Here is a 25,844-nt window from a genome sequence, read left to right as displayed (position 1 = left end):
AAGTAGGGCAGAATATTAATGATAAATACTTTTGCCTCTTACATGATTTTCCCCTTGTTTTGCATATTCCTCTAGTTACTGTCTAATTTCTACTAAATAAGAGATGATTTCTGCTAAGGAAAGGTTTTTAAACATAAGTGTGCCAAATATCAAATGCACAGAATTAAACACATATAAACTACACACATAAGCCTTGGCTTACTATGTTTTCCTTTCATGATTAAATTTCAGAGGAGTTTTTTTTTTTTTTTTTTTTGCGGTACTAGGGATGGAACTCAGGGGCATTCTACCTCCGAGCTACACCCCCAGCCCTATGTTTTATTCTTTATTTTGAAACAGGGTCTCACTGAGTTGCAAAGAGCCTCACTAAGTAGCTGAGGCTGTCTGCAAACCGCGATCCTCCAGTCTCAGCCTCCCAAATGCTGGGATTACAAACATGCGCCACCACGCCTAGCTTCAGAGGAGTTTTAAAGGTCTGTCTTAAAATTATGGTATCCAAAGCCATGCGTGGTGGTGCAGGCGTGGTGGTGCACGCTTGTAATTCCCGCGCTTGGGAGGCAGAGACAGGAGGATCGTGCAGGTTCGAAGCCAGCTGTGCTGGCTTAAGAGACCCTGTTTCCAAATTAAACAACAACAACAACAACAACAACAACAAAAAAAAAATATATATAATAGGTATATATAAATAAATATATATAATAAATATATATATATATAGGTCTGGGAGTGTAGCCCGGAGGTAGAAGAGTTCCAGGAACCCCAGTACCACCAAAAACAAACAAACAAACAAACAAACAAACAAACAAACAAACAACTAAATGCTCTCCTAGTAGGACCTCCATGAAGAAAACTATGAGTGTTTTCTGAGAAATCTGAAAACAGACTCCAAATTATGGAGAAACAAGTGTTGTTTGGATGGGAAAAATAATTGTTATAAAAATTAATTGTTGACTATATTAATTTGTAGATTTTATGTAATCTCAATAAAAACTTCAGCAAAAAAGGATATATGTTTAAAGTAGATTGGGGAGAAAAGTTATTCTAGCAGATACTGATACTAACCATCAGTTTACAGTATTTAATACAAATATTGGGCCAGGTATAGTAGTGCACACCTGTATTCCGGGTACTTGGATTGCTGAGACAGGAGAATCTCTGGTTTGAAGACAGTCTCAGCATGTAGTGAGACTAAACAACCTAGTGAAACTCTGTTCACACAAAACAAACAACAAAAAATATTAGGCTGGCCCATGAATTGATAGTCCAATCCATGGAAAAGAGCAGAACTTACTTCATAGTTGATGTCAAAGCAAATTCTGTATGGTTCACATATTTAAACGTTTTTTTTAAAACCAGACTGAAAAAAGTAACTAGAAGTTGCCGGGCATGGTGGTGCATGCTTGTAATCCCAGCATTTGGGAGGCTGAGACAGGAGGTTCGTGGTTCAAGGACAGCCTCAGCTACTTAGTGAGACCCTGTTTCAAAATAAAGAACAAAAAATAGGGCTGGGGGTGTAGTTTGAAAGCAGAATTCCCCTGGGTTCCATTTCCAGTACTGCAAAACAAACAAACAAACAAACAAATAAATGTTAGTCAATAGGAGGCTCTTTATTGAATTTGGAGATAAAGAAGTTCAGTTTCTAAATATAAAGAGGGACTTTATATAAAATCTAAAACTTCTCTGTATTGATGTATGCCATAAACAGATAGTAAATGAAAATGAAGAAATTATTTACAAAATATTCAAATTACTTGCCTTTATAGGTAGCTTTTACAAACTGATAGAGTAGTTAATCTTGTTATGTCCTATGATTAACTATTTTGCAATTAGTATTTGAAAAATTTCAATTACATGAAAAATATTTATTGTAATCTATTAACTTACACTTTTCCTGTGTTTAAGCACTGCACTAAGTGCTTTCTCTAAGTGCACTTGTTTAATGTGTACAGTGACTTGGAGAGGTGGATACTATTATTATTGACCTTTTAGAGGTGACCAAGCCAATGCAGAAACAGGCTGAGTGATTCACCCACAACTTTCCTATGTGTGTTGGTGGGGTGCAACTAGAAATGGGAGAGCCAGGGCTTGACACCAGAGGGGTTAGCTGTAGAGCCTGTGTGGTCATCTGCCTGCTTGCTTTTTGTAGTGAGCCACAGGAAAAGACTACAAGATAATGTATGATATGACCTTTTTTTGGAAAAACATTTATATTTGCATTTCTATAACTCATGTGTAAACTTTTATCTAATTATATACTGAGAAAAGACAAATAGTATTTTTATCTTTTTTCTAATAGTCTAATGGAAGTCTGGGTAAATGTTGTTTTTTTTTTTTTTTTTTTTTTGCGGTTACTAGGGATAGAACCCAGGGGAATTCTACCTCCAAGCTACACCCTCAGCCTGATTTTTTTATTCTTTATTTTGAAACAAGATCTCACTGAGTTCCAAAGGGCCTCACTAAGTAGCTGAGGCTGTCTGCGAACCACGATCCTCCTGCCTCAGCCTCCCGAATGCTGGGATTACAGGCGTGAGCCACCTCGCCCAGCATAAAGTAGTGTTTTTAATACTATATATTTTATATTTGATAATCTCTCCTGACATGTGTGGGTCATATTGGAGTATGCTTTGGAAGTATCATTCAGCGTGTGACTTCCCGCGCTCTGATAGGTACCAAGCCAAGTGGAATGAGTTTTGAGGTTAAGAGTTCTTCTTGTCAATCAAAAGCAGTGTTGTGGAAATTTAGAGACAAGAGGAGTCTTAGAAAAACAGCCATCTTGTTTCTCAGCTGAGAGTCCTGAAGCTGGTGTAGAGTTGGCTGACTTAGTCACAATTTACTGACAGTATGTTGTTTAACCAGGCCTCCAACCCTGTCTTCCAACTCTAGGCACTGTTCCCTATGAAGTGACAGGTCCCTCCAAGCTCTCAGGCAGAGGGTCTAGAGCACAGTGGGTTTTGTGACACTGGTTTGGAGTGAGGAAGTTGCTGAGCTAGACTGCTTCAGAGTGTATGCTGTAAATAACGGTGATTGAAAACACAAGAGGAAGGCAGTTGGGGGCACTCTTGTGACCTCTCTGGAGGTCAGCAAAGAATCTGAATTTGGGCAATCCCTAGGAATGACTGATTTGTAGAAGGCAAATTCAAAACCTAGAGAGATAAGACAGTAGTGGAGAGAACATTAACTAGACATGATTGTTTCAGTAGATTCTTCTAAAACAGAAAATCCTTCTCTCTTCAGCTCCTGGGCCCACGACAGCAGTGTCCTACCTGTCAGCGAAATGTGTGGATGTCCGTAAGAACCATCACAAGACAAAATGGCTAATGCCTTGGGGACCCAACCAGTGCGACAAGATCCGAGACATCGAGGAAGCGATCCCAAGGGAAATCGAAGCCAATGACATTGTGTTTTCTGTCCACATTCCCCTCCCTTCCATGGAGATGAGTCCTTGGTTCCAGTTCATGCTGTTTATCCTACAGCTGGACATCGCGTTCAAGCTGAACAACCAGATCAGTAAGTGCACTGTCCTCACATCCCTCTCCTACCTTTGGGAATTGCCCTCGTAGCAGTAAAGTGATGATGATGATGACAGCAGATGATATTGACCGTTTATTACTTATAAGGTGACTTGTATTAATCCATTTAATCTTCTTAGCAATTCCTTGAGGTAGGACGTATTATTATTTCATTTTTAAGATGATCACATGGGCACTGGTCTGGTTGCCTTAAATCAGAAGGACAGAGAGTGGAAAAGCTGAGGCCCTCTCTCAGAATGCTGTCACGCATGTGAGGCTCCATCACCTCTCCTAGTGCCAGAAGGGAGCTCACTCACTGCAGTGACTTGAAGGACTTTAAGTGCCTTCTCCCACTGTGCTTTGCATAAAGACATGGCTTTCAAAAAAAGATCACTATCAGTAAGGTATAGTGGCACATGCTTGTAATCGCAGTATTTGGAAGGCTGAGACAGGAGGATGACAGGTTCATAGCCAGCCTCAGCTACTTAGTGAGGCCCTTTGCAACTTAGTGAGACCCTGTTTTAAAATAAAGAAGAAAAAAAATAGGGTCAAGGGTGTAGCTTGGAGGTAGAATGGCCCTGGGCTCAATCTTCAGTAATGAAGAAGAAAGAAAGAAAGAAAGAAAGAAAGAAAGAAAGAAAGAAAGAAAGAAAGAAAGAGAGAAGAGAGAGAGAGAGAGAGAGAGAGAGAGAAGAAAGAAAGAAAGAAAGAAAGAAAGAAAGAAAGAGGGAAGGAGGGAGGGAGGGAGGGAGGGAGGGAGGGAGGGAGGGAGGAAGAGAAGAAGATAACTGTCAAAATGGTACTGGCAACCCATGTGCACCCATTTTTCCCTTACACCAAGTGAAGTTCTTAGCTTAGTTGCTATAATCTCTGAGGACATGGGACACAGAAACATTTTGTAAAGAGGAGATTATTGGATGATTTCTGGGAGGCTGAAATACAGGTGGCATCTAAAGATAGTCTAAGGAATCTTAGAATGAACAGGAAGCAAACATTTTTTCACTGAAGCCAGATCAGGGATATGAAGAAAGAGGAAAAGTGTGTAGAAGACAGATCTGCCTGGGGCCTGTCCATGGATGCTAATTATAATTCTCCTATATCTACAATAGTCTTGATATACAATTATATTAATTTCACTCTGTTTAGGAATTGGAGCAATTTTCATACCTAATTGACATCTTATCTGATCTAAATGGATTGTGCTGAGATAATTTTCTAGGATGCAGTTTGCTTTTTTCCATTCATTCAATCTCTTACCACACTCTGTGTGTGTATGCACACACACATGTACTGGGGATTGAACCCGGGGCCATATCTCCTCTGAGCTATACCCCAGCTTTATTTATTTATTTATTTATTTATTTATTTATTTATTTATTTGTGTGGCCCTAGGGATTGAATCCAGGGACATTCTACTTGGGAGCTATATCCCCAGCCCTTTTTATTGTTTTGTTTTGAAAGAGGGCCTCACTATGTGGCTGAGCGTCTGGCTACATTCCTAAGCTGCCCTAAAGCCTGTTATCCTCCTCTCTCAGCCTCCCAAGTACTGGAATTAGAGGCACGGGCGCTGCACCAGCCTTTCTCACCCACATTTTCAAGCTGTTTTTGAGCATCCACCATGGCAGGCACTGCTCTGATAACTGGATGTGCAGGCACAGATGGAAATGCTGTCTCTCTAGGGGTTCGTGGTCAAGTGAAAATAATAAATAGCCAATAATGACAGTGGAGGTGTGCTGGGTGCTGTGATCAGTGTCTGCCCAGGAGGTTGTGGGTCTGGAAAGCGAAGATTTTAGTACAGGGAAAGAGAAATCTGGGCTGTAAGGTGGGTTTGGGTTCATAAGTGAGAGTGTGTGTAGAGAGGAGCAGACAGATACTTGAGGTGAGTACTGAAGAGATAAAAGCCTTGCTGGGTGCAGTGACTCGTGCCTGTAATCCCAAAGACTTTGGTTGGCTGAAGCAGGAGGATCACAGGTTTGAGACCAGTCTCAACAACTTAGTGAGACCCTGTCTTGAAATTAAAAAATAAGAAAGGAAAAGGTCTAGGATAACTATGTGGTAGAGTAGTCCTGGTTTCAATCCCTAATATATGAGAGGTAGATAGATAGGGAATAGAGAAAAGAGAGCTGCAAAAAGCAGGGAGAATGTGGAAGAACATTCTAGATGAGAGAAAATGGCTGATATGGAGGTCCCGATTTGCACAAGAGCCTGTAACATTCAAGTGTTGTTTCCTATGTCCCCAATCTCTTGCCTGTTGACTTATTAGTTGAATAACACATTTATTCAGTCATTTGTTCAAATTTTGTTATGTCTCAACCATATGTTAAGTTCTAAGTACCAAGGATATAAAATCATATGAGACATGATATAAGGGGCTAGGGAAGAAGGGTGCCTGGAAAATGGACTCTTAATGCTACAGATGAGAAAGATTGTGTGTGCTATACCCAAAGTACAGCATGATGTGGGAGCTCTGAGAAGGAAAGATTTTGCCATGAGATCAGTCTAAAACTACTGCACCAGCCTCAAGGTTTAGGTTTTAGTGTTCCTTGTTCCAAAATGTATGTTTTTTTTAAATAACAATATGCTGAGCCATGGGAGGGCCAGGCAGGTAAATTGCTTGACATATGTACATTTGAGTATAAAGGCCAAGGACACAGTGTTCTTTTTTCTGGGCTGGTTGCTTATTGTTTATTTCAGGTATAATATCTCTTAGACAGACTCCTACTTTCTAGCCCTACAACCATAAAGGAAAATATCCACTCTAATAATTTATTATAGTCTACTGGCTATATTAGTTCTGGGTAGTGTGGCAGCTTATAGCAATAAACACTTTTATATCCTTATTTCTGTAGATCAGAACAGCTCAGTTTGGGAGTCCTTGGCACAGCCTTCCTCCTGGGGCCTGGTCTATACTCCCATCAGAAGACCTGTGGGCTCCACTAGGGAAGGGCACCTGCTTCCGAGCTCATGGACATGGTTACCTGCAGGCCTCTCTCCTTCCCATGTTGGCCTCTGCTTAGGGCCAAGTCACAACGTGGCAGCCAACTTCCCTCAGGGGTAGTTATTCAAGAAACCACGAGGAGCATGGACCAAGAGAGGCCCCTCAATCTTGGAAGTGACCGCCTATCACTTCTGCTGTATTCTGTTGGTTAGAAACAAACCTATAAGACTAGCCTACCCTCCAGGAGATTACCTCATCAGTAAATTCCAGGAACTGGACTCATTGAAGACTTTCTCAGAGACTGCTTCTTTATGGGAATACTTTTCAAAGGAGCCAAGGTTTCACTTGAACTATGCTCCCTGATTTTTTCCAGATGAAGAGGTAGGACAATAGAATGTTTAACAGAGAAGGGGCTTAGGAGTCCTTCAGGGAAGTCCCTGTACCCCTTCCTAAAAAACATGCACTATTAAGCAATTTAAAGAACCTCTTTGAGCCACAGTTTCCTCATCTGTAAAGCATGACTAATAATTTCCAATTAACCAAATCACCTTAAGAGATAAATTAGTTTTCATAAAGCTCTTAGTACACAAGTATTATTTAAAAAATCAATAAAAATAAAAGTAGTTGTTACAATTATCTTTTCAGTTTCCTTCCTGAAACTGAGCCCCTTTTCCAATTTTGTTTACTACACCTTGCTAGTGGAATTTGTCTTTATAAAAGAACCAGAGCTTTAATCTTACCATTCTTTTGCACAAAACATACCTTTACTAGCCAACAAATAAGGCTTGGCATTCAGCGTCCCCTCCATTCTGGCTGAAGAACACTTTGTGGTCTCACCCGTCCCTTCAGACCTGCTCGTATTGTCTGCATCCTCAAAGTGGAACAATTTTCTATTCTGTAAACATGTCCAGAGGTTGTCTCCTTTTACAGCTTTGCTCATATTGCTCCTAGCTACCTCTCCATCCCTCCCATTCCCCCTGCAGTGGAGGGGATACGACCCAGGGCCAGGGCTTCCTGTATTCTAAGCAAGTGCTCTACCTGAGCCACACCACCCCCACCCTACCTATTTTGTCAACAAACTCCTTCTCATAGGTGAAGGGCTTCTTATTGAAAACCCACTCACCTTTTAAGACCCTCAATAGTCACAAGTCCCCAGAGCCTTCCCAAATTTTTCTGTATCATTTCCCTTTTCCTTTCACTCCTGAATATAATCTTTCTTAACCACCTTTTGCTAGCCTTGTGACTTCTGGCTTGATCAGCCTTAAAATCCGCACAATTGAATTACTTTCTATGGCTCCTGGCTGGATGGTGACCTCCCAGTGGGAGGACTTTTATTTTTTATGTTTACATTTCTGTAACCCACAGCTTTGTGTATAGGAAGCTGTGGATGGAAACGTTTCCTGGATTGCATCCTTCTCTTGCCAAAAAGGGAACATAAAGCAACTGATGAGGGTGCTTGCCCTTTCCTACTCCAAAATAAGATTTTTGGTCTTTAAAAAAACATTTCAATCAACAGTAACATGCACACACCAATTCTGGTCCCTGTTGTTCATATTTTGCTTATGTTGACTGAATTGTGGTTAAGATGTTCAGAATTGACTGTATGTACTAGTAATGTTTTCCTATGCTTCCCCAGCTCGTTGCTGTGACAGGCTATTGTTTAGAGTGTAGTCTAAGACTTGGGCAGGTATTTTGAAACATGGTTCTGTTATCAGGTTGTGAGGAAAGCAGGTTGTGGGATGAGTTTGCTATTCTTCCTTTTGTATTGTCTAAAGCGACTGGCCTATAATTCAGATTTCAGAACATGGCATCAGAATCATTTAGTAAAATAATTCAGAGCCTCAGGTGAGTTCATGTGAAATTTTAGAAGTTGATGATACATTTCCAAAATTTAATTATACCACCAAAATTGGAAAAACATTCTTAGGTATTAGTTTAGTGAGCTTTTTAAAAACTAACTAAAAGTGTGTTTGTTTATTTATTTATTTATTTATTTATTTATTTATTTATTTATTTATGAGTCTGAGGATGGAACCCAAGGGCTTTCAACCTCTGAGCTACACCTCCTGCCCAATTTTTTTTTTTTTTTTTGGTGGTACTGGGGTTCCTGGAAGCCCTTCTACTGCAGGGATACACTGCCACGGGCTACATTCCCAGACCTATTTTTTAACATTTTTATGTGGAAACAGAGTCTCTTAAGCCAGCGAGGCTGGCTCCGAACCAGCGCGATCCTCCTGTCTCCGCCTCCCAAGTGCGGGGATTACAAGCGTGTGCCTCCACACCCGGCCTCCTGCCCTATTTTTAATTATTTAATTTGAAACAAGGTCTCACTAAATTGCAGAGGGCCTCACTAAGTAGCTGAGGCTGTCTGCAAACCGCAATCCTCTGGTCTCAGCCTCCTGAACGCAGGGATTATAAGTCTGCACCACCATGCCAGGCTTAAAAGTGTGCTTTTAAAGAAACTTTCCTGATACTAGGAAATAACTCATATGCCTTTAGCTACTTCACTTTTACCAGTTCCTAATGAAGTTTTATTTCATTATAAAAGTACTGAATGTTTTAGAATTATCCAAACTCACTAAAATGTATTGAAAGCTCAATATTCAGAATTATCTGTTTCAGAAGTATAAATAAAATAATATAAACTCAAATCCAGAGCATCTCTCCCAAACTAGAAACTGAGAAATCATTCTACACATGTTAAAAATCTCACAGATGAAGCCGGGCGTGGTGGCGTATGCTTGTAATCCCAGCATTTGGGAGGCTGAGACCAGAGGATTGCGGTTCGCAGACAGCCTCTGCTACTTAGTGAGGCCCTTTGCAACTCAGTGAGACCCTGTTTCAAAATAAAGAGAAAAAAAAATAAACCTCACAGATGAATTACTTCTCAGCAAATATTAATCCAAAACAATAAAACTGCCCATGATGATGAGTATTTAAATATTTCTATGTGTAAATGAAATATGAATGTCTTATCATTTTCCTCTCTCAGGTATGTATCAGGCTCCAAAACACGTATCATTTTTGCTATGATTTGGATATAGTTCTGATGTGTTCACCAAAGTTTCATGTTTGGAAGTGGTCCCCACGATAGCAGGAGGGGTACCAGAACCTTTAAGAAGCGGAGCCTAATGAGAGGTGATGAGGTTATTGGAGATATTTCCCTGGGAAGTGATTAAAGTAGTTCTTGTGGGATCTCAAGTCCCCTGAGAACAAGCTGAGAAAAAATGAGCCTGGCATCACTCTGGCGTTATCTCTCTGCATATACCCATCTCCCTTTAGTTTCTTCCACCATGTTGTAAAGTTTCCAGGCAGGCCCTCACCAGGAGCCACACAGATGAGACCACCCAATCTTGGACTTTCATCCTTTAAAACTGTGAGGAAGCCAGCTGTGGTGGCACATGCTTGTAGTCTTGGTACCTGGGAGGACGAGATAGGGTCACAGGTTCGCAGCCAGTCTCAGCTGCTTAGTGAGGGCCTCTGCAACTTAGTGAGACCCTGTTTCAAAAATAAAGAATAAAAAATAGGGCTTGGTTTGTAGCTCAGAAGTAGAATGCCCCCCAGTTCAATCTCAGTACCCCCCCAAAAAAAAGCAAAACAAAGAAACAAACAAACCAAATAAAAAATAATAAAACTGTGAGGTAAATAAAACTCTTTTCTTTTTTAAATTTTTTTAGTGGAGCATTGTAGTCATACATCTTAATGGGATACAAGATGGTAGAGACATACATGCAATACATTCACATATCACCTAATTAGCCCTTATGCAATTCCTACCCAATTCTCTCCCCCTCCCTCCTCATGTTTGGTTTAGTTTTATTAAAGTTCATCATGTACATTAGAGAATTTCTCTCTTTCCCCCATCCCCTCAAGTCGCCTTATTTGCTCATCTATAGAATTTCTTTCTTTGTCTAGAGTTCTCCCTATGACCTATTTTCTCCCTAACTTTCATATATTAGGGAGAGCATCCCATTTCTTATTTTTTGTGACAGACTAATCTCATTTAGCATAATGTTCTCAAGTTTTATCCATTTCCTTGTAAATGATATGATTGTGTTTTTCTTTATGGCTGAGTAAAATTTAATTGTGTACATATTTCACACTTTTGTAATCCATTCATCTATTGATGGACATCTAGACTGGTTCCATAGTTTGGCAGTGGTGAATTGTGCAGCTATGAACATAGATACACATGCATTAGTTTGATAGTTTGGTTTTCTTTCTTTTGGATAGATACTCAAAAGTGATTTTTTTTTTTTTTTTTTGTGGGTCTGGAGATGGAATCGAGGGGCATTCAACCTCCGAACTACACTCCTTGCCCTATTTTATTTTTTATTTTTTATTTTGAAACAGAGTCTCACTGAGTTGCAGAGGGCCTCACTAAGTAGCTGAGGCTGCCTGCGAACTGCGATCCTCTAGTCTCAGCCTCCTGAATGCTGGGTTTACAAGCGTGCACCACCACACCCTCTCTCAGAAGTGGTATTGCTGGATCATATGGTTAAATTTATTCCCATTCTTCTGAGGATCCTCCATACTCTTTTCCAAAGTGTTTGCACTAATTTGCAATCCCACTAACAATGTTTTAGAGTTCCCACTTCTCCACATCCTTGCCACATCTGTTGTTTGTGTTTTGAATGATTGCCATTCTAGTTGGAGTTAGGTGAAATCTCAGGGTAGTTTTGATTTGCATCTCTTATTGCTAATGATGTTGAACATTTTTTTCATGCATTTATTGGCCATTCGAATTTCTTCCTTTGTGAAGTGTCTATTTAATTCACTTGCCCATTTTTGATTGTGTTATTTGTTTTCTTAGTGTTGAGTTTCTTGAGTTCTCTGTATATTCTAGGTATTAGTTCTCTATCGGAGAAGTAGTTGACAAAAATCTTCTCCCATTCTGTTGGCTCTTGGTTGAGGTTCTTGATAGTTTCCTTTGCTGTACAGAAGCTCTTCAGTTTCATGCAATCCCATGTATTGACTTGCCTTTGAGTTTCTGGGGTCTTGCTGAGAAAAGTTTTTATCTGTGCCTATGTGTTGCAGTGTTGGATCTATGCGCTCTTCAAGGAGCCTCAAGGTCTCTGGTCTAATTTCTAAGTCTTTGATTCATCTTGAATTGACTCTTGTGCAGGGTGAGAAAGTGGGATTTATTTTCATTTTTCTGCATACGGTTATCCAGTTTTGCCAAACCCATTTGTTAAAGAGGCTATCTTTTTTCCAGTGTATGGTGATGGCCCCTTTGTCAAAAATCAATAGGCTGTAAGTGTGTAGATTTGTTTCTGAGTCTTATATTCTGCTCCATTGTTCTATGTATCTGTTTTTGTGCCTGTACCATGCTGGTTTTACTTACTGAGGTATGTTCCTTCTGTTCTGATTTGCTGCAGTGCTTGTAGCATAAATGAATGTTGGATTTTATCAAATGCTTTTGCAGCATCAATTGAAATGATCATGTGATTTTTGTCTTTGGTTCTCTTTATATGATGAAGTACATGGATTGATTTTCATATGTTGAACTAGCCTTGACTCCCTGGGATGAACCCTACCAGGTCTTGGTGTATGATTTTTTTATGTGGTTTTGAATGCATGTTGCTAGTATTTTGTTTAGCAGTTTTACATTCAAGTTCATCAAAGATATAAGCCTATAGTTTTCCTTCCTTGAGCTGTCTTTATTTGGTTATGGTATTAATGTGATGTTGGCTTCATAGAATGTATTTGGGAGAGTCCTGTTTTGTTCTCTTTCATGAAATAAATTGAGGAGTATCAGGATTAGTTCTTCTATAAAAGTTTTATAAAATTCACTTGAGAAGAGAAACCATCTGCTCCTGTGCTTTGCTTTTTTTTTTTCTTCTTTTGCGGGTCTGGGGATGTAATCCAGGGGCACTCGACCTCCGACCTACACCCCCTGCCCTATTTTTTATTCTTTATTTTGAAACAGGGCCTCACTCAGTTGCAGAGGTCCTCACTAAGTAGCTGAGGCTGTCTGCCAACTGCGATCCTCTGGTCTCAGCCTCCTGAATGCTGGATTACAAATATGCGCCACCACGCCCGGCTCTGGGCTTTTCTTTGATGGTAAGCTCTTTATTGCTGTTTCAATCTCTTTAATTGCTATTGGTTGGTTTAAATTTTCTGTATCAGCCGGGCGTGGTGGCGCACACTTGTAATCCCCACGCTTGGGAGGCAGAGACAGGAGGATCGCGCAGGTTCGAAGTCAGCCGCAGGCGCTGACTTAGGAGACCCTGTTTCCAAATAAAAATATAAAAATAGGTCTGGGAGTGTAGCCCGGAGATAGAAGGGCTTCCAGGAACCCCAGTACCACCAAAAAAAAAAAAAAAAATTCTGTATCTTCTTTACCAAGTATAGGAAGGTTTTTATTTATCTAGAAAGTTGTCAATTTCCTCCAGATTTTCTATTTTGTTGGAGTATAGTTTTTCAGAGTAGTTTATTATACTCCTCTATATTTCTACAATGTCAGTAGTTATACCTCCTTTTTCATCACTTATCTTCATAATTTGGGTTGATTCTCTTTATTTTTTGGTTGGGTTAGATAGTGGTTTATCTATCTTGTTAATTTTTTCAAGAAACCAGCTTTTGGTTTTGGGGATTTTCTGTATTTTTTTATTCTGTACTTCATTGATTTCTGCTCTTATTTTAATAATTTTCCTGTCTCCTACTGGCTTTGTAGATAGATTGTTCCTGTTTTTCAAGGGCTTTTAAGGTGTCTCCTTAGGTTATTTATTTGGTAATTTTCTTTTTTTTTTTTTTAATGTGAGCACTCAGTGCCAGGAATTTTCCTCTTAATATTGCCTTCAAAGTGTCCCAGAGGTTATGATATGTTGTATTTCTATTTTTGTTTGTTTCTAGAAATTTCTTGATTTCACCACTTACTTCTTCTATGACCCATTCTTCATTCAGCAGTGAGAGGTTCAGTCTCTACATGTTTATGTGGTTTCTCGGGGTCTTCTTGTAGTTGATTTCTAGTTTCATCCCGTTATGGTCTGAAAAGACACAAGGAAGTGTGTCATGTATTTTTGAATTTTCTAGTGCTCACTTTGTGGCCCAGGATATGATGCATTTTGGAGAAGTTTCCGTGAGCAATGAGAAAAATGTCAACTCTGCTGTAATTGAGTGGAATATTCTATATGTGTCTAACAGGTCTATTTGGTTTATGGTGTTCTTTAGGAGTGAAGCATCTTTACTGACCTTTTGTCTAGAAGATCGCTCTAATGTTGTGAGAGAAGTGTTGAAGTCTGCCATTATGATTGTAGGGATTTATGTGTGACTTAATGTCAAAAAGAGTTTATTTTATGAAAGTAGCTGCACCTGTGTCAACATGAATGTTGACTATCGTTATTTCCTCTTGCGGGATTGTTACTTTTACCAGTAAAAAATGACCTGCCTTGTCTCTTCTAATAAGCTTGGGCTTGAAGTCTAATTTCTCTGATATCATAGTTGCTACTCCTGCTTGTTTTTGGGTTCCATTGTCATGGATTACCTTGCTCCAGTCTTTTACCTTAAGTTTGTTACTATCTTTACTTGTAAGGTGTGTTTTTTGCAGGCAACAGATAGATGGATTCTGGTTTTTAATCCATTTTGCCACTTTTTGTCTTTTTTTGGAGATGTGAGGCTATTTACATTCAGTATGAGTACTCAAAAATGATTTTTAATTTCTAACATGTTGAGATTTAATTTCTGTTTGAAATAGTGTTTGTTCTTCTTTGCTTAGTTGTTTGCTGGATGGAAATTCTTGTTTCTCTAGTTCTGGAATGTATTACATATTTCTTCTTTGCAGTTAATCTCTTTGAGTATTTTCTCTAGTGCTGGTTTGAAAAATATAAATTTCTTCAGCTTCTGTTTGTTGTGGAAGATTTTTATTTCCCTGTCTAATTTGAGAGATAGTTTTGCTGGGTAGGAAAATTTTGGCTGCAAGTTGTTTTCTTTCAGAGTTTGGAATATGCTACTCCAGGCCCTTCTGGCTTTCATGACTTGGTTTGGGAAGTCTGGAGTGGTTCTAATTGGTTTGCCTCTGACTGTCACTTGGTCTTTTGTTCTTGTTGCCTTTAAGATTTGTCCTTGGCTTTTATATTGGCCAGTTTGACTATTATGTGACATGGTGAACCTTTTTTCAGATCTTGTCTAAAAGGAGTTCTATAAGTTCCCTGTATCTGTGTATCTACCTCTTGCTCTATGTTTGAAAAATTTTCTGATATTACTTCTTTGAAAAATTGTTGATCCCTTTGTTTTCACCTTCTTTTCCCTCCCCTAGGCCAATTTTCTAAGGTTAGGTTTTTTAAAATGGGCCCATATTTCTTTAATGTCCAATTCATGTCAAATTGCTTTTTGTAAGTTATATACTATGCGTTCATTTTCAGAGTGATCATTTTCTAGAAGCAATATTCTATTCTCCATGTGGTCTAATCAATTTTTATATTTTGAATTGATGCCTTCATTTCAATGATTGCATTATTTATTTATTTATTTATTTATTGTGGTACTGGGGGTAGATCCCAGGGGCTTTTCTACCTCTGGGCTATACTACCAGACCTATTTTATACTTTATTTGGAAATAGGGTCTCAGTAAGTTCCTGAGAGCCTCATTAAGTAACTGAGGCTGGCTTCGAACCTGTGCGATACTCCTGTCTTAGCCTCCCAAGAGCTGGGATTATAAGGGTGAGCCACCACGCCTGGCTATTGCATCCTTTATATATTTCAGACTCTCTCTAAATTCTTTTTTTGGAAGTCCTGTATAATTTCTACAGCTACATTTCTGATTTGACCATCTGGAGATCTCTGTAACAGGTTCTGTTATTGTGGTATTGTGGGAGCTTATTGCTTCCTTGTTATTCCTCTTTTTCATGACTTCATAAGTTTTTTGATAGATTTCTCTCAGTCTCTAGGTGTCATCTGGTATATCCAAGGGTAAGCTGTATTGTATTCAACAGTGAAGGTTGAGTGAGGAGTGAAGTGAAGTCATAAGTGGAAGAATAGGGTAAACCCTCAGATAGGATCAAACAAAATGAGAGTATGAGTGTGGTAATGTAGTATATATTAGAGATCAGAGATAGTAAAAATGTAGTAGCATTCTAGTAACCAATGTAGAGTTTCTGGTATAGTGATATGAAGTTGATTTACAAGGCAAGGAAGAGAGAAGAGAGAGAAAAAGAAAAAAAGAAAGAAAAGGGATAGAAGAGAGTGGGTATGTAAAAGGGAAGAACCTTGGGAGAGTGTTTGGGAACAGGTTGAAAAAAACAGTCATATACACTCACACATACACAAAAGAACAAAAAACCAAAACAACCCCAACAACAAATTAATGCAACTACAAATGACTATTGAGCAGATAGGACTTCTGCAGTCTCTCTCTGTGCAGATACCTATTGCCACCAGCACCTTTCTTCCTGTAAGCCTGGTTCTCTGAGTCTTTCTCAGTCTATAAAGATGGTCAGCATTGATGGGGCTGGATGTAGAGTTAAATGTAAATCACCCTCCATGCTTTCCACAGATTTGGAGTCTTGGTCTCTCCCTGCCTCTGTAGGTGGCCTATGCCTCTGAGACCAAACTCAATGGAAGAGTCTCTGCTCTCCACAGCTAGGGCTGGGCTGATCTGACTTCTTTCTATTCACTAGGATTGGGTGGTCTGTGGTGATCCTGGAGATCCTACTAGTTGGGTCCAGTGTTAAGCGTAGGTCTCCCCCCATACTGATCAGAGCCTGAGTCTGTCTTAGCCTCTGCTATGTCCAACAGCAGACTCCAACCCCACCTTCTCTGGGTTTAACCACAAAGTCTCAGACCCAAGGAGTTTATCGGGGCTGCACGAGTCCCTGCAGGCACTGTACTGGGTGTTCTCCTGCGGGAACCACAACTTCACTTACAGTGCTGTAGAGCACAACTCTGGATCTCTGGAGGGTGTGGTAAACTCAGGTAACACTGCTGCAAGTTTTATCCCCTCCTTCACTAGGTTGAACCACAAAGTCTCAGACCCAGTGAGTTTATCCCAGCTCCATGAGTTCCTGGCGGCACCACGCTGGGTGTTCTCCTGCAGGGACCACGGCTTTATCTATGGTTTTGTTGTGCACTGGTCTGGATCTCTGGAGGGCGTGGTGGACTTGGCTGCCACTCTTGTAATTTGTAGCTGGTGTTTACACAGGAGGAAATGATGACTTACAATTTCGATAATCTGCAGCTGCTTACTTCAGGTCCTTGATTGTCCCTGGAGTTGGGTGCAGTGAGGCAAGATGCTGCTGCTGTGGAGCCTGTGGCTGCAAGATGGGCAGGTTTCTTTTCTGGTGTTGAGCTCTGCTCTGGATCCCTGGAGGGCGTGGTGAACTCAGCCACCACTGCTGAAAGTTGTAGCCAGTGTTTGCACAGAAAGAACTCATGGCTTACAATCCCAATGGTCTACTCACTTCAGGTCCTTGGTTGTTTTCCTTTTCATCTCTGGCTTCAGGTGCTATGAGGTAAGATGGCGCCGCCACAGTGCCCACCACTACAAGGCTGGCAGGTTTCTTTTCTGCTCTCTGATGGGTCTTCTAATCTTCTTTTTCCCTCCCCTTTATACCTATCATTTTTATTCCTTTACTGATAGTATTTTCTGGCTTTGTAGAACACTTTTTGGAAATGGAGATTAGGTGTCAGCAGGACTGGTATGTGCTGTTTCCCTCGACTGCCATCTTCCCAAAAGTCCCCTAAAACTCTTTTCTTTAAAGTACCAAGCCTCAGGGATTTGTTATAATAACGGTAAATGGACTAAGGCAATTTTCATTTAGAAAAAGATTATGCCAACATTTCTCATATTGAAAATACCCCTTAATTTTTGTAACATGAGGGCCTTCACTTCATAGGAACATAATAAAAAATTATCAAAATATACAATCATGAGTTCCTTCAATAATTATGTAAAATAACTGAAAATAGAGAGCCACCATGAAGATCAGATCCAAAAACACTTTTCATGAGCAACTCTAGTTGTTGATAGCTGCTGACTTTAATATGAGGTTACATGTTCAATTTGTGGGAATATTTTTTCCTTTAAGTTTATTCTCTATACATTTTTCTATTTACATTCAGCAAGACATTGGTTAAAAAGAGATTTTCTAATTATAATATTACTTATCAAATACAACAGGTCTAGGTTTTCCCTTGATCTTTGTGTTAAGAATGCATGAGACTGCCTGTTCATTTTTTATATCTTATCATTATTTTGAATTCCTTTTGACAGCAAGAAATGGGACATGAGAAAGGAGAATGGCAGTGTGATAAACAAGATCTTATTATATGTGGATGGTGTGTGTGTGTGTGTGTGTGTGTGTGTGTGTGTGTGTGTGTGGTACTGGCGATGGAACCCTGGGGCATTCTACTTCTGAACTACACCCCCAGCCCTGTTTTTTATTCTTTATTTTGAAATAGGGTCTTACTGAGTTGCAAAGGGCCTCACTAAGTAGCTGAGGCTGTCTGCATCATGATCCTCCAGTCTCAGCCACCCAAATGCTGGGATTACAAGCATGCGCCACCTTGACCGGCTTGTGGATGGCTTGTTGCTAAACACAGATTTGACTCTAGCAGTATTACCTCAAATGTGAGGGGAAATCAGGACCAATCCTCTTTCATTAAAAATAAAAAAAGAACCAAACTTTTCCAGGAAGTCTATGATATGAGTTTAGATTTCAAATAATGAGAGGAGGTTTTATATTTGGGCTATAAATTTAAGCTGGGATTTCTAAAACATGCTGGTCAGTGTTTTTACCAACCTTTGAAGCAGATGAAGTAATTTAAGGACTGGGTATTTTAAATGACTTGTAGTCATTTGGGGCTCAGTGCTTATTTCTTTTTAAATCTTTCAATTTAAAGGTAACCCAGATTGTAGCTGGTATTTGAGATTTTAAACACTCAGAAAACTAGAAAAACATTCACATACCCTATAACAGCTCCTCATTACTTTATCAATTCCAAAATTTAATCAGGCTGCTGCCTTTGGGAAGAGAACAATTACATTATAGAGTAATTTATGGTAATAAAAATGTTTAGGCAATGTATATATTATATTTAATTATATATTATATAAAATAATACACATATGAAAATAGTTATTTTAAACAGAAACCCTACTAATTACCTTTTAAATAAAATGTGTGTGTGTGTGTGTGTGTGTGTGTGTGTGTGTGTGTGATAATGGTGATTGAACCCAGAGGCATTCGCCTCTGAGCTACACCTCCAGCCTTCTTAATTTTTTTGTTTTGAAACAGAGTCTCACTAGGTTGCTGAGCTTTTGCTAAGTTTGAGGCTGGTCTTGAACCTGAGATTCTTCTTTCTTAGCTTCCCAAGTATTAGGATCATAGGCTTGTGCCACCACACTCAAATTAAACAAACATTAAAATCCTTTGTCATGTATTTATAAGTATGAAAAGCAGTCGTAACAAATGCAATACTGTGACATTTGGTTTCTAAAATTCTTGAAATTTTCCAAATTGAGGAGAATGTCTTTGTGTGCTAGTGAACCTGTGGAGGGGAGGTTAAGGATGGGGACTGTCCATGGGAAAGACCAAAATATAATTAGAGGATTGAGACTTTCAACCCTAACCTTCTGGAAGAGGAGAGGGGCTGAAGGTCAAGTTGGTTTTCAGTAACTAACAATGTAATCTATCACTCCTACATAATGGAGCCTTCATAAAAAACCAAAGGGTCTTGGTTCTGGAACTTCCAGATAACCAAGTGCATGATGGCTCATTGGAGGAGTGTGTCCCTGAGAGGAGTTGAAGTTCAGGATACCTTCCATGGTTCCTTCTCATGCTTCTCTCCCAAATGGCTGTTCATCTGCATCCTCTGTAATAGACTGGTAAACGTGTTTCCCCGAGTCCTGTAGTATGCTCTAGCAAATTAGTCCAACCTGATAAGGCATCTTGAGAACTCTGATGCATAGACAGGTGCTCAGAAGCCGAGGTGGCAGCCTGTACTTACTACTGGCCTCTGAAGTGGGGTTGGGGCAGTATTGTGGGCCTGAGCCCTTAATCTGTGGAATCTGGTGCTCCCTCCAGTTGGATACGAAGAGAAGAATGGGATCATTGGGAGAAAGCTTCAGCAGGGAGTTATCTGTATTGAACAGAAAATCTAGGATTTTCCAGCGGTCTCAAAATCCCTCTGACTAAAGAAATACTGATAAATACAGGGTTCAAGGAAAGCCAGATGTGTTCTGTTCATATGTAATGATGGCATTATGTCTTGCCATGCATTATGTCTTGCCATGAGCCATGGGCTATATACCACCATCCAGTGTTAAGTCTTGCTTATTTTGTTATTGCAAATATGACTAAAATGAAGAAGTAGTATTATTTCTGAGTGGTGAGTGCTTTTTTTGAAAATCGCACTGAAAGCATTTCTAGCCGAAAAAGTTTTTAAGTTAGCTAAATGTCCTATCATGACGCATCTTATGGAACGATAGGTAGACAATTAGGATAAAAAAAAAACAATCCAATGACAACTAAAAATAAACCCACATTATTCAAAATAATGAGCAATTAATTTATAGAAGGAAAAATGTCAGGGATTTTTCTGTGAACTAATATTTGACCATGAGCTAGAGTCAAGGATCTTAATTATATATTTTCTGATGCTTCTGGGAAAGGGCCCATAAAGAGAGCTTAATGGAGAAGAAGACTCCTTAAACCATAAATACTAGAACCACTGTGGTGGAACAAGCCATCAGCAGTGGGTCACATGATTGGATTTCTGTGCTTCAGCAACTACTAAGCAGTAACCCCGAACTTCACTCCTCCGACCTTTACTTTCATTCTTCCCCATAAGAGGGAGTTTTTGATTCATGACCATGTTAAAGTTATATTTTAAATGTCTTTACCCACCACAGTCAGAGGGAAGCAGAAATAACACTTCTCCCTCTGCTTTCTTCTGCCTCCTCTGTCCCCAAAAAATAAGCTGGGGGGAAAAAAAAAAAGCTCAGAAGCTACCAAAGGCTCTCAGAGATTGAAATGGAGTTAGAATTTTCAGTTTAGGGTAAAGAATAGGGAGGTTGCCAGTATTCGAGATGGGCTTCATGGCCAATACCCTGGATTTGTTTAAAACTGTGTGCTCCCTTCAAACCAAGGCTAACACCGAGAATTTACTAGCATGTGTCAGTCTTCTTGACTTGCAACGAAAAGAAACTAAAATCATGGAGAAAGACTATATTTCGATGTTTAACCTTGGATACAGAAGACTAAGGACATGGTGTTTGTTCATTCTCATTCATGGATTATCTCTCCCTTGAGGGAATCTTCTGGCACATTTGGACAGCTCTTCCTGTAGAATTAACCATTGTGAACATGTTTGTATTGGCAGCCGCTTTGGAACCTGTGGTTTTGTTTTCTTTGAGTGTGATTATTGGTAAGCATATTACTTGGACAACATCGCTATAAAGCTCCCTGTTTGTCTATTAATCTCTGTGAAGCTCTGTCTGGCTCAATATTTTTGTATTATGCATATCCAAATGAAGAAATTCAATCCAGAAATAGGGTAGGGCTCCTCCAAAATCTTTCCAAGGGTGTTCTTGTGTGTGTGTGTGTGTGTGTGTGTGTGTGTGTGTGTGTGTGTGTGTGTACTAGGAATTGAACACAGAAGCATTGTACTTCCAAGCTATACCTTCAAACCTTTTTATTTTGAAAAACAGTTTTGCTAAATATCTGTGGGTCTAAGTTTCTGAGGCTGGCCTTGAACCTGCTATACTCCTGTCTCAGCCTCCCAAGTACTGGAATGTACCACCATGCCTGGCCCAAGATTTTTTTATAAGCTGAGTAAGCTTGATCTAAAATTTCAAAATCTGAAATGCTTCAAAATCTAAAATGTTTTGACTGCTAACATGACACCGTAAGTGGAGAGGAGAGTTCTACCCCTGACCTCATGTGACAGATTGCAGTCCAAACTCAGGCGCATGAAATATATTGTATAAAATTACTTTCAAGCTATGTGTGTAGGGTGTATGTGAAACATAAAAGAATTTCATGTTTGGTCTTGAGTCCCATTCCTAGGATATTTCATTAGATATTTGCAGAATTTCCAAAATTAAAAAAAAAGTTAAAAATACTTCTGGTCCCAAGGATTTTATATAAGGGATACTCAATTCGCAATATTCCTAGTTTAGTTTATGTGGTCCCTTACACTTCTTTCCAACCATTCTACCAAATGAGAAAACATTTAATTCACTGATACCTGCCGGCTGTGGCTCAGCCAGCTGGGGCCAGAGCAGGATACCCTGGCTGTACATCACAAATGTAGATGGTGGAGGTGGCATTTGGCACCAGGTACATTCTCATGTACAGGGTCAGCTACTGTTCTGCCAAACTGCAGCCTCTGCTATTCTTGGACAGAACTTGCATAGGTCTTTCTAAAATGGTATGTTTTCAATTTTTTGAAATCTCTCCATCAGTAGTTTAGGAAATTTAGTTCCGTCTAGAATCTAGACTACGTGGTAGGCTGGTCTTGTTTGGAGTGCCACAGCTGCAGATCACCCACATGTCTCATTTTCTGCCCTGAGTTTAGAATATAAATGAGGAGCTCCTCTGTGCATACATAACAAGTATATCCTGGTTACTAAAGCAGAAGCCAGTGACATCATTGAACACATGACCAACAGAGCAGCTGACAGCCTTGGTTTGCATAATGGGACCTCAATGTAGAAGGTGCATTTGTGTTTCTACCCACTCTTCTAACTTTAGGTCTTGTCTGTATTTAAATGCTAGCAACTTAGATAATATAGCTAAAATGAGTTTCTTTTTTTTTTTTTTTAATGAGGAAACCATACCTTTATTTTGGCTAACTTGAGAAAAAAATGCAGTAAAATTATTTTCTGGATTATGCTTTTCAAAGCAAAAGGAAGTTAAATAGGGGTAGGGAAATCTGTTGTTAGGCAAGGCAGAATTCCAGTACAAAAGTGATAAGGAGCCTACATTGAGAAAGGAAAAAAAACCAAAACATTTCCCAACCTCTACTTACTATTTCTTCACCAATGCCAGAAATGATTCCAGTTCCTCTTTGGATTTAGTAAGTTAGTAGTGGTGGGAGAGGTACTATTAATTCTCCTCCTCTTCTTCTTCCTCCTCCTCCTCCTTGTACTGGGGATTGAAGTCGGGTGTTTTATCCCCAAGTTATACTCTTAACCCATTTTAATTTTTTATTTTGAAACAGAGTCTCCCTAAGTTGCTAGTTGCTGCAGGCCTGGCTAATTGCTGACCTCGGACCTGTGATCCTCTTGCCTCCACCTCCCATGTATGGGATTGCAGGTGTGGGCCAAAACACCAGCTAGTAGTAATCCTTTAAAGGAAGAAGAGGCTCTGGTTTTATAATTGTTCTGCTCTAGGTTATTTCTTCAAATAATTGCCCAACAAATCTCTTTCTTGCTTTGCCCATTATTCATATTAAGACTTCAAAGGAAAGCCTAGGCCTGACCTAACAAGTAAGATTATTACCTTATTAAGGTCGGGTTTGGAGGAAGAGCACAACTATTCAGATTGGTATCTATGGGGATGGTAGTGGTGATCAAACACAGGCCCTTGCACATTTGAATTTAGAGTCTTAAAAAAGTTGCTATTATCCTATGAAAAAGAGCTCTAGAGTTAGCTATGATAGTACTCACCTGTAATCCCAGTATTTGGTAGGCTGAGACAGAAGGATCATAGGTTCAAAGCCAGCCTCAGCAATTTAGTGAGGCTCTTAGCAACTTAGTGAGGCCCTATTTTTTTTAAAGAAAAAAAGGCTGGGTGTAGCTCAGACATAAAATGCCTAGCTTCAATCCCCAATGCCCCCCCCCAAAAAAAATCCGAATAGTTGACACTGTTCAGTACTGAAAGGGTAGGTTTTGCAAGTAGTGAGCACCCCATCGTTAATGTTGGTCAAGCAGAAGGTGGTTGGTCGGGATCATGAGGTGACCAAAATGATAACTTGCATTGGTGGTACCTTCTTTACAAAAGATCTTGAGATGTCCCAGAGATGCTAGTGGTTGCACTTGTTGCCAATCAGTGGCTTTGGCCTCATACTCTTGCAGAAGTTTCTTAACTCCCCTCCCTGAGCCTTTGTTCTATCACCCCTCCTGAGTGGGCAGCTGGCCGTGTGATCAGTCTCCAGCTGCAGCTGATTGGATTAGATAGGCCCCTGACCCAAAGGAATCAATCCCATTTTTCTTATAAGAAATTGGTGCTTAATAATTCTTGGCCCTCCTTCATTGACTCTTAACCTGGGCAAAGCTGAGGGCCACCCGGGCGGCTATCATTCACCAATACACAGAGCAGAGATGACTTTGCCCCCAGTGGCTTTTCAGTCCTGGTTCCAGTCCCTCCAGCTTGTCAGTACTTTCTGCCCTTCAGTTCTCGAGGCACTCCTGTTTTCTTCCAGCTAATTTCTGCGGAAGGCACAATGGGTGAAACCTGGTTACTTGCAATCAAATGATCTCTGATTAAGAGAGCTTTTATTTCATCTCATTATCTTAATAATTTTCTCTGGCAGAATGAGAAAACTAAAGATAGGAGAGGTTAAGTTATTTATCCTAAGACCCCAAGTTGGGAAGCAGAGGGGCTATCTAAGTGTTTGGGCTGAGATGCCTTCATCCCACCATGTATCTATCGATACTACTAGGGAGTGGCTTCTGGTTCTGAATGAAAATTATAGCTGGGGACCCCTGAGCTCCCATCACTCCAACTCTCTGATGCCAAGAGACCAGGACTCATTCAGTATTCTTTGACTCTGTAAAAATCTCACAAAGTATTACTTTGGTTTTATAAATGGGTGACTTTATAGAGATCCTCCACTGTGAACTGGTTTAGAAGACTGCTAAGTCCGGGTAGATGGTTCTGTGTTGGATGAGCTTAAGAGGTGAAATAGTGACTTTTCTTTTTCTTTTGTTACATGTTGCCCTGTGTTCATTTCTAGTCCTTGGGTAGGCAGACAGGGTTGGTGTACTGGAAGTGTATTTTTAGTCTGACATTAAAAAAATGTATCATAGACACCAACACAGGAAGCAGTTTTCTGGTGAGTCAGTGTATAAATAATCTCAAAGAGTTTTCATGATGGCATGGTAGATCTTTAATTTAACAGTCCAGCATCTGAAGCCCCCTTCCCAATTTTGTGCATTTATTCAAGAGTCATGTATTGAACTTCTTTATGCTAGCACTTTGCTTAGAATTTAAGAAAGGTCTGTCCCTGTCCCACATAACACAATTTCAAAAATGTCACTCTCCTATGTTTAGTTCTCTCTATTCTGCTAGGATGAATTCTTTCAAGGCAGAGACTACATGTTATTTATTGCTGTGTACTCATTTAAGCACTGTCCCAGGCACAGTAAATATGAGAGGCATACTCAAATTAATCAATTGGAAGCCCAAAATCTAGTTAAGAAAGAAACAACAACAACAACAACAACAAGTTACATACAAGCCTGTCATGGTGGCACACACCGTAACCCTAGTACTTGGGAAGCTGAGATAGGAGGATTGTAGGTTCAAGGCCAGCTTCTGCAACTTAGTAAGACTCTGTTTAAAAATTAAATAAATAGGTCTAGAAAAAGCCTGAATCACCTCTAATGGGAGTTAAAATTCATAATTTTGTTTATGCCCATTTTGTAAATTTTACTTCCATTTAAACAAGACTGGGATATCAAATTCTGATCAGGAAATAAAGACTTACACATACTTGCATGAAACGAGAAAGTTTTATATATGTCATTAATATAACCATTAATATATAATATAACAATATAGCCGGGCATGGTGGCACGCGCTTGTAATCCCAGCATTCGGGAGGCTTAGACTGAAGGATTGTGGTTCACGGACAGCCTCAGCTATTTAGTGAGGCCCTCTGCAATTTAATGAGATCCTGTTTCAAAATAAAGAATAAAAAATAGGGCAGGGGGTATAGCTTGGAGGTCGAATGCTTCTGGGTTCCATCCCCAGACCTGCCCCCCCCCAAAAATATATATATGTATATGTATAATATACATATATGTGTATGCATATATATATGTATATATAGTATATATCATATATAAGCGATAAGTTGTGAGTTACCAAAAAATATATATAGGCCTTGTCAACCCATTTAGTATCCATATTTCAACTCCAGCTCTGAAGTTTATCGAAGTTTATCCAAAGAATTCAATTTATAAATCCAAAGACAGGAACCCTAGATTCATGGTATAGATATGCCTTATAAGTAGCATATTATGTGTTATCCTCAAGTTAGCAAATGGAGAACACCCTAAAGTATAAGCTACAAGAAATTCTCTGGGAATTATCAAAATATCTTAACACGTAAGTTAAGATATTTTGGAACAGAGTGATAATTCAGGTGGAAGCAGAGATGTACAAGAGACATCCTCGGGGGGCAGAATAATGTTAAAAAGACAGAAATGAGTTAACAGTGGGGACACATTC

The 25,844-nt window shown here is 39.6% G+C and overlaps 1 protein-coding gene across 2 annotated transcripts in view; it reads left to right on the top strand.

Annotated features, from left to right (window-relative positions):
- WLS (Wnt ligand secretion mediator) overlaps positions 1-25,844 on the top strand; it is a gene marked incomplete at both ends in the record, with an annotated part of 132,572 nt that overhangs the window by 43,211 nt on the left and 63,517 nt on the right. The window contains one exon of one of the 2 annotated variants that reach the window (XM_080692963.1): positions 3,235-3,507. The exons of the other annotated variant lie outside the window; for it this stretch is intronic. Within the exon in view, the coding sequence (XP_080549089.1) occupies positions 3,235-3,507 (273 nt within the window). The remainder of the gene's footprint in view (positions 1-3,234; positions 3,508-25,844) is intronic. 2 annotated transcript variants of the gene reach the window in all.

This window comes from Muscardinus avellanarius (genome assembly GCF_963383645.1).
Source record: "Muscardinus avellanarius genome assembly, chromosome: 3".
In the NCBI taxonomy this organism is placed as follows: domain Eukaryota; kingdom Metazoa; phylum Chordata; class Mammalia; order Rodentia; family Gliridae; genus Muscardinus; species Muscardinus avellanarius.
The sequence above is the reverse complement of the archived record's forward strand: the minus strand, read 5'-3'. Positions and strand labels throughout refer to the sequence as shown.